Source organism: Citrus clementina, unplaced genomic scaffold (assembly GCF_000493195.1).
Source record: "Citrus clementina cultivar Clemenules unplaced genomic scaffold, Citrus_clementina_v1.0 scaffold_1, whole genome shotgun sequence".
Taxonomy (NCBI): Eukaryota; Viridiplantae; Streptophyta; class Magnoliopsida; order Sapindales; family Rutaceae; genus Citrus; species Citrus x clementina.
Genome location: NW_006263303.1, coordinates 18,384,732 through 18,393,958, shown reverse-complemented (window position 1 = coordinate 18,393,958; position 9,227 = coordinate 18,384,732). Strand labels below are relative to the sequence as shown.

Here is a 9,227-nt window from a genome sequence, read left to right as displayed (position 1 = left end):
TTGGGCTAATTATATTTTTTAGTTTTATCTTATTAAGTGATTAATTTTTTTTACAAAGAATAATGATACATATCCTAGAATTTTTATCTCAAATAACGTGCGGTTGACAATTCTTTACAAAATTTAATTGAGTTAATTATATTATTTACTAACTAATTGATGAATGATGAATGTCACATAATTTGAATGGTTTTTTAAATAAAAAATTTGAGATATTTAGTGCTATTCTTTTATAAATTATATATAAATTAATTATATATAATTTTACCCATGGTGAATGAATATTATACCATTTAAGATACAATTTTAGAATGCGCAATAAATTTTCTTTTAAAAAGTATAACAATAGAATGAATTAAACTGAAAAATGTTTAAAAAATAAAAAAACTTTTGGTGACAGATTTCAAGTCTCAACTCTATCGACTTTTTCATCCGAAAAAAAGCCAAAGCAACCTACTGAACAGGTAACCAGTCGCAATCCCCACTTTTAGACTTTCACCGGATTATAAATATTCCATCCCCATTATGCCCCCACCCCCTTCGGTTGTCCCCCACTCACCAAATTTATTTATCTCCTCCGTACACGCGCACAGACACAAAAGCCTCACTCTTACGAGTGTAAAGTTCGTTAACAAGAGCTCAGCTCGTTATCCATTTTATTAAGCTCCGTAAAAATTCAAAAAAAAAAAAAAAAAAAGGCCGACACAAAACGACGAAGTGATTTAAAAGCGCGTCAAATTGTTAGTGCAAAATGAGATCATCGTATTATTATTCATCGTCATCATCTCATCTTCCTCTTGTTCAGTAACAGACCTCTGACATCTGCATATTCATTACTACCGATACTCTTGTTTTGCCGAGTTCCTGCTATCTGCCCACCACCCATCGGCTTTATAACTGCAAAAGACCGAGACATTCTGTCACGTGTTCGGATCTTAGATCTAATCATTCTTACTCAGTTCTGAAACATTTACACAGTGAGTGTCTGTTTTATTTTATTTTCTGGCAGAAGAGAATTAAAAAAAAAAAATGGGAAGCAAAACGGCAGCGGCGACAACGACCAGGGAGTGGAGGCAGATCTACGCGATATACGGAGTGGAGCAGTGGCAGACGTTGATATTTTTGTTGTGCCACGCGATCTTCTTTTCGATTTCGTCGATTCTCTTCCTCGTTTACTTCGAGCCCGTCTGCTTCTTCTTCCACTCGTACCTCACCCTCGAGGCCGCCCGCTTCGCCGCCGGATTCAGCGGCGCCGTCCTGGCCCTGTCGTCGGTGTGCCTGTTCTTCGCCGCGGGGAACTTCTTCTACTCCGCCGTGCCGCTGCACTACGACATGGCCCAGCGGATGGTCGGCTCGGTCAACGACTGGTCGACGGTGAAGACGGCGCTTGATATCGGCTGCGGTCGGGGGATCCTGCTCAACGCGGTGGCGACCCAGTTTAAGAAGACCGGTAGCTTGGGTCGGGTCGTCGGGTTGGACTGCAAAAAACGGACCACCCTTTCCACTCTCCGAACCGCTAAAATGGAAGGTAATTTACTCAATTCTTTATGATTTAAGCTGACCCATCGCAATTAGAAATAAATGAAACAGCTCTAATATGAAGTGTATTTTTATTTAAAAATTGATTATATGAAGATTTGTCAATTTATTTCCGATTTTAATTTTTTTTTTGGGGGGATAGTTTACTTCTAATTTATGGACTTCCCATATAAATAAGTAATTTTACCTTTTTTTGTTGGGTAATTTCGTAAGCATAAATGATAAACCTGCCATCATTGAAGCCTTGAAGGGACTGACGTATCAAAACTTGGGAGATTTGGCTATCAATTTGTGATGGGTATTTTTTTTTTCCCAGAAGAATCAGAATTATTCTGAACTTTTGCTTTTGAAGCTTTGTCATTTCTCTACTTTATTAGTTATCTGAAATATCTAGGAATTAATATTCAAGCATAGACAAAATGGGAATCCTTTGCTTCTTTTGGTTTGATTCTGGACGTAGTAAACAAAGGTGATTGAATAATTTCATGAAAGATTACTAACAAGTGAAATGAATTTTCCTTCTTTGTGCACACAGGTGTGCAAGAGTATGTCACAGCCAGGGAAGGTGACGTCAGGAGTTTACCATTTGGGGATAATTACTTTGACGTGGTGGTATCCGCTGCCTTCTTCCACACGGTGGGAAAGGAGTACGGCCACCGGACGGTGGAAGCGGCGGCCGAGAGGATGAGGGTGTTGGGAGAGATGGTTAGGGTCTTGAAGCCCGGTGGGGTCGGTGTCGTGTGGGACCTACTACACGTACCGGAGTACGTCCGGCGGTTACAGGAGCTGAAGATGGAAGATATTAGGGTTTCCGAGCGTGTAACCGCCTTCATGGTCAGCAGCCACATTGTATCATTTCGGAAGCCCAGTCAGCATTACGCGGGCCCAGGAGAAGTCCGCTTGGACTGGAGATGCTGATTTGGCAATTATACTACTAGAAAAATGAATTTCCAAAAAGGGAAAACAAAATTGTATACATATAATTAGTTTTTTTTTTCTTTTTTATAACATATTCCCAAAGAGAAAAATATCTGGGGAGACGAAGCCGATCCAGATGAGTATGATATATAGCTAGAATGTAAGTTATGATCACATGGGTTATCAATTTGAGATTGATGCCTAGTTCCTTTCAGTATTAGATGGACTTTACGGACTGGCCTTTGGTAGCTCAAGCTGGTCTTTTGTAATTGGTTGATATATTTACATATTTATGTACATAACGTCTTTATGAACCTTTTAGCCAAAAAAAAAAAAAAGCACCCAAAATTTGAGAAGAATATCAGAATGATCAACTACTGAATCTCAGCAAAAATGGTCATCAGGCTCATCACTATCTCAGCTTCTCTTGAAAATTGTTGTGGCTATTCATTTGTTCATGTGACCTTTGGCTGCAGCAGGGAGTGATGAAAACAATGGTGATGGTATTAGAAAAGACAGTGATAATTGTGGTTGGATGATGCCATGCCACTTTGTGGAGGCTGTGAGTTGATGGGATTGGTGTGGGGTTGGGGGGAATTCTCATGTCATTTTCTTTGATTTTTGATGGCGCTGCATAGTATGTTGAGTGGGACTGAGTTAGGTTGCGAATTAATTTTTATTGTTGGCAAGTGAACTGAAATTTTGGGCATTGGGTTTTTGTCAAATTGCTCTCAAATGATAAGCAATTGATAACTTTATGAAAAGTTATTATTCAAAAAAGAGAATTTCTTAATTGATATTGAGGAATTACACTTAGATTCCTAAGGTTTACTTAAATAAAGATTTAAACCTTATTACTGAGAATAGATAATTAATTTTTACTCATTCAAAAATAAATAATGATAGATATATTAAAATTTTTATCTTAAATTTAATATCAAATTACACGGGATGTGATTTTTTTTTGCTTATAAAATTTAAGTAAATTAATTACATTATTTTAATATGTAATTAATGAATGACACTTCATTCGAGATGAATTTTTCAAAATAAATATTTAAGATGCGTAGCACTATTGATGTTGCATCAATCTTAATGGGTATTACAGTAAAATTAATTCCTTACTTCCATTCAAATGAATGAATTCACTAACGCAACATGGATCTAAATATTCATTTCCTAAATACTGATATGCTGTAACTGTCTATTTGATCAACAACATTTATAAATCCAAGTGTCTTTTTCTCTGCATATATTACTTAGATCTGATGACACATAAAATAATTAAATAACCGAAGAGTAAAAGTAACTCTTTTCGAAAGGAGTCTTTATTTTACCCATCTCAAGTTTTTATTATTCTTGCATCCACTCTAGTTTCATGACACTGAATGATGAAGCAAATGAGTGTGTTTAATTTGTGCGTCACTTTGGTTAATGGATTGCTTTCTAATTGGAATTATTAATAACAAAGCCTAACCTTTTTTTCTAATTTGGCATTGGAATTCTCCCCTGCAATGAGAGAAAAAATGTGATCCAAGCTTAGATAGCGCTGCAATGAAATTATGTTAAGGCAAAAGGTCCTGAAAATGAGATCCTTCTCGTAAGCTCCGGTTGTCTTCAAGCATTTTAATTAATTGCACCATGTGCGGTGTGCCTCTCCTTTTTCGGCTCATGCAACACCATTTATTTAACCAATTTTTAGAAAGCATCCCTCTTTTGCATTGAACCTTTATGTTCCATAACTCAGCTCTCTCATTTATTTGTGCCGATATTGGTTAAAGATCCTGATCATTGTGGTTACAAATTTCGAATTATTCCCTTAGGAAATAATAATTATTAAAATATCTTTTTTAAAAGATTGTAAATCTCAATTTACTCTTTATTTTTATTTAAAAGATAAGAAAAAAAAATAATGACCTGTTGATAAAAATTTAAATTTCCTTAAAAAAAATGAGAAATAAATATGTTTACAATAACTTAAGATATTTTAAAAATTGCAATTTCATGAGGAAAATAATTCAAAATTATGCCCAAATTTTAAGCCACACCAGCTGGATTTTTTTAACATACAGTGCCTAATTGTTTTCAACCTAGCTTCATCTTGAATTCAATCTGGATGATTAATCAATCAAATTACTAGCAATTAATGGTGGTTGCGGGTTCTCAGTCCTTTCATCTTGAAAGGATCAGTGATATTTCCCCCCCCCCCCCAGGTAGTTGTCAAATCACCATCCAAATAATGGAGAGGAAATTCTAGCCAAAGATAGAGAATGGAATCTGTTAGTTGGAAAATGAGTCCTCTAGATCATTATCGTTGTGTAAGATTACAGAAATCTTTTACGTTCAGTTGCACATCAACAATAGATGGCCAAACAAATAAATATACCATAGAAATCTTGAGGTTAAATGAATTCAGAACCCAGAGACCAGAACTAGCCATACTCAATTAGAACTCCTTAATTAATTAGAATTAAAGAGAGTTGTCAATTTTGTTGTACAATGTACACTGATCAGGGTCTTTCAAAAGGTTTAAGTACATAAAATTTGAAGTGAAAGCAACTGGAAACATGCGAAATGGCTGGACCTAAGCTTTGTTGATTCAATCCAGCTTCTCCAACAAAAGTGAAAGAGCTGGATCTGTGGTTAAGATCAGCAACACATTTGTACCAGCAATAATTTAAGACTTCACAAAAAGGATACAGACCGAGAATATAAATGATGATCCAATAAAAGCAGTTAAGCAACAATGAAAATTGAGCTATTCTCTTGCTCTAGACAAGTTTTTGTGGGAGTGAGGATAAGTAATTCAATTATCCTTCAATAACATAAGGCGGCGGACGACTAAATAGTTTAAAATCAAGCAGTACAACATGCGCAAAGAATTCTTTTAGTTAGTCGATGATGGAACAGGAAGTATATGTGTACACCAAACATTGTGTTTTTGTAAAAGTAACCATGAATTAGGCTGGTTAGAGCTAGAAACAAACTTGTAGGGACAATCTGTTTATCAACTGCATTTATACTTCCACTAAAACTTTTTGATATTGTTGTATTCGTAACGTATATCTGGGACTTACCAAGAGTAAGCATGAATTAGGTTGGTTGGAGTTAGAAACCTATGGCATCTCAGCTGTTTGGGCTGTCTGAGAGTTCAAACCAAACCAACCCAAATTTGAAGCTCAAACAGAGTTGATCCAAACCAACGCAGTTCAGGGATTGGTTATAAGTTCAGGATCAAATTCTTATATATTTTTTAAAAAAATTATGCTTATTATACAACTTCTGTTTCAACCAAATAAAATGTGAATATATATATTTTTGATACTGAGATGATCCTTACTGACTTGTATTTGAAAGAACAGGTGATAAGGTGTTTTACCATTCATTTCTCACTTGAGATCAAATATCTGGGAAAATTAAAGATGAAAACTCGACCAAATCAATATGTCATTGTTATATCACTACGAGTGGTTTTATAATATATAGAATGAGAATCAGAGTAGACCAGATGAAGAACACTATAGATACATACCTATTGACTTCGATGCATCAAAGCCAAGCATTCCAATCCAGATGTATTTGTTTCCTCAATCCACACTCCAACATCACTTCTAAGCCCCCAAGCATGCATGATCCCGTTTCAAAATTTGAAATTCAGAACCTCATAGTTTCCAATCCTTAAAACATTACCCGCCAACTAAAAAACAAAATGAAAGCAATATATGTTAGGCATAAGATAAGATAAACAGAATACTTAAATCTTAAGAAGTCAATAAGTGCCTTATTAAAACAATTAGCAAGAATATCATATTAATTCATAGCCATATGCCAGATGCTCCATTCCTTGTCATGATCCTCAAAGCTCTACTTGAAACAGACGAGGCAAAAAGAGAAAAAATCATAGGAACTAATTAAAAAAGTACTGAATAAATAAAGACAAATTGTAACAAGCCTTTAAATTGTTACCAGATTCAATTAAATCATTAATCTCCATCTCCTGGGTGAAATTATCTACAGGAGCAGCAGAGGATTGTAACCAATTATGTAAACATATTACTGCCTGAACTGTCTCCAGGCCCAATGAACTTTGAAACAAATCAAGAATCCGCCCATCAGTGTTAAATGAAAACTCAGATACTCTAATAAAAAATAGATCCCTCGCTATTAAAATAGGGTACTTCTGAGAACATACTTTCCACCATTTTAGATTGTTTGAAGTTGCCATTCGAAAAACTCATTAGTTCCCGACAAGTACCTATCATCTTGAATTGTCAGCTTAGTGCCATATTTTCCTTTCAAATACTTCTTATAAGGAGACCTCCACTCAGAATCATCTTTGTCTTTTCCATTTTCCATATCCGTTCCACTTGCTTGAGCATCGATAGGAGCTTTGGAGTCACCGGAAGTGTTCAATGCACCGTACAACTCATAAAGACGCGACAAGGGCTCTTTAACCTCTTTGATCATCTCTTCAACCTTAGGGTTATCATAAGAAAACCTCCGCTCACCATCCAACAAAATCGCATTTCCACTCCAATCGTTCAACTACCTCTTGACATAACTAATAGCATCACCATAAACACTTGAATTGAATTATCAACCGTAATTGCCAATAACTGTTTAATATCCCAAGTCAAGCAAAGAACTCTCAATTAGCTTCCCAATGGTCTCCCCGGCCCTTATCCGGAAGTAAAAAAGAAAATTCAGCATCTTCCTATGCAACTGCCATTCACTAGCCATTTAATTGAGACATAGGTACCCTTTGGGGATCCTCCCTAAACAGTGTTTTCAATTGCTGCCTCTAATATACCAACAGTTATCGAATCTGGGAGATTAAAACTAGCGCAAAGTGCAGACTAAAACTATGACAAAGTGCAGTTACAGAACATTAAAAAGTAAATGTTTTACCATTACCGTCCTAGCAATTGCCTTTCTGCAATTTTCTCCATCAAACTTCAGCACATCAAAATTACATGCTAAATCACTCGGTTTCGCTGCTTCACTCAACTCATCCTCTGACGATGCCTCCTCCGAAAGTTTTCCTTTTTTCACAATCAGTTGTAAGAGATTCATTAGCTGCTTCAACCGGGGGTATTATGGGAATTCCAATTTTCCTCCTCCGCCTTGTAAATTCCAAAGAATGAAAATCAACGAAAACGGAATATTTTCAACAGGTAATAGAAATACTGTCAAAAAAAAAATTTAAACGATTTTTTTTTTTTTTTTAATCTTACATGAGACAAATGAATTATTAGAATGTTGGATTCAATGTCTAGGGTTTTTCATGTACATGTGTGTGTGTACGTATTTGCGCGCGCGGATTCGGGTTCAACTTTTGCTCGTCTTAAAAAAAATACTGATTTAGTAATATTACGCTTGGGCTGCTGGGTCCAGGCCTTCGAAGTTAAAGCCAAGGCCCAGCACTCTCTCCACAGGTCTGGGCCTGAGCTTTTCGGCCATTTGTAAGCGAATTGTGATATTTTTGTTTTCCCTTTGTTATATCTCACGAGCCTTCATTAATCACTCTTATATGAAATGATTTAAAAGAACAAATAGCTTTTAAGTGCACCAAAGTGATAATTTTTATTAATATCTAATTTAGCTAATCTAATTTCTTAAATCTTAATTTCTTTTGAATTTTTAAATTATTATCTTTTCTCAAATATTGTATACTTTACTTTTGTAATCATGGAAATGAAGAGGCGTGAATTCTTTTTTTTTTTTTATGGTTATGACAATAATGGATAGAACATTTAAAAAGAAAGAGAGAGCTTATAGTGATTATGAGAGTTTTTTTTTCCATTTTTAAAATAGATTTTATTAGTTTTATATGGTACATGGTTGAAAAAAAGAGATAAAAATTATAATAAGGGTAATTAGGTGGGGTGTGTTAAGAGATAAAGATTAGTTTAAAATTTTTAATGGAATTAACTGAAAAGTGGGGGTTGGTGAAATATAATTAGAGGTTTAAATATATCATTATTCTTTCTTTCTAGGCCGTGAGGACTCATTGGGCAATTTGCATTAAGGGAAGATAAATTATTTGGAATAATCAATATCATTATTCTTATTTCCGGTTGAAAAATGAATCCTCTAAAATTATCATAGAGTAGTACGGAAATCTTCAAGTTGTTCAATTGCACCATCAGGAATGTAACTGAGGGAAGACGTCTAAATATACTATTAAAATCTTAAAGAGGTTAAATAAATTCTGAAACACAATTACCAGCTATGTAGGAATCATATATATACAGTCAATTTTGCTGTAGAATTCAATGCACCATTGATTAGGGTGGTCTCTAAAAAGGTGAAGTAGACAAATTTTCAAGTGAAATGCGACTTTCATCAATTAAATCCAGCAGCGAGTGAAAGAACCGTATCATCTGCATCTAATAAGATCAGCAAAACATTGGTAACAAAATGCGGATGGAGAATATTGACGATGCTGCAATCAAAGCAGTTAAGAGCGATAATTAAAATTGATCAAAAGACACTATTTGCTTAAAACCAGCCGGAAAAAAACATACAATTGACTGTTTTTGTTAGGTTAGGTCAAAACAGAAAGTATAAATGTGTGTGTATGCATATAAGGTTGTGAAACATTTTTTTATTTATTTATTTTTATTTTATAGGTTCTCCATTTTATATAGCATTGAGAGCTAGGTAATAACATTGAATGTTATGCTTACCATTTTTGAATAATCCATGGTGAACTCAAGTCATTGCCAACCAAAGAAGAAATAATAATGTCAAATTGCAAGTAGCATACT

At 35.0% G+C, this 9,227-nt stretch overlaps 1 protein-coding gene across 1 annotated transcript; it reads left to right on the top strand.

Moving 5' to 3' along the window:
• Nucleotides 1-552: 552 nt before the first annotated feature.
• LOC18054178 lies at nt 553-2,771 on the top strand. The gene is made up of 2 exons (XM_006451891.2): nt 553-1,528; nt 2,075-2,771. Exons 1-2 carry the CDS (start codon nt 1,030-1,032, stop codon nt 2,455-2,457), a joined length of 882 nt encoding a protein of 293 aa, XP_006451954.1. The 5' UTR covers nt 553-1,029; the 3' UTR covers nt 2,458-2,771.
• Nucleotides 2,772-9,227: the final 6,456 nt, after the last annotated feature.

What these genes read in the sequence shown, in the direction of transcription:
- LOC18054178 (XM_006451891.2), top strand. Translation starts at nt 1,030, where the DNA reads ATGGGAAGCAAAACGGCAGCGGCGACAACGACCAGGGAGTGGAGGCAG. An exon ending in CCGAACCGCTAAAATGGAAG is followed by an intron (nt 1,529 to 2,074) that starts GTAATTTACTCA and finishes TTGTGCACACAG; the next exon opens with GTGTGCAAGAGTATGTCACA.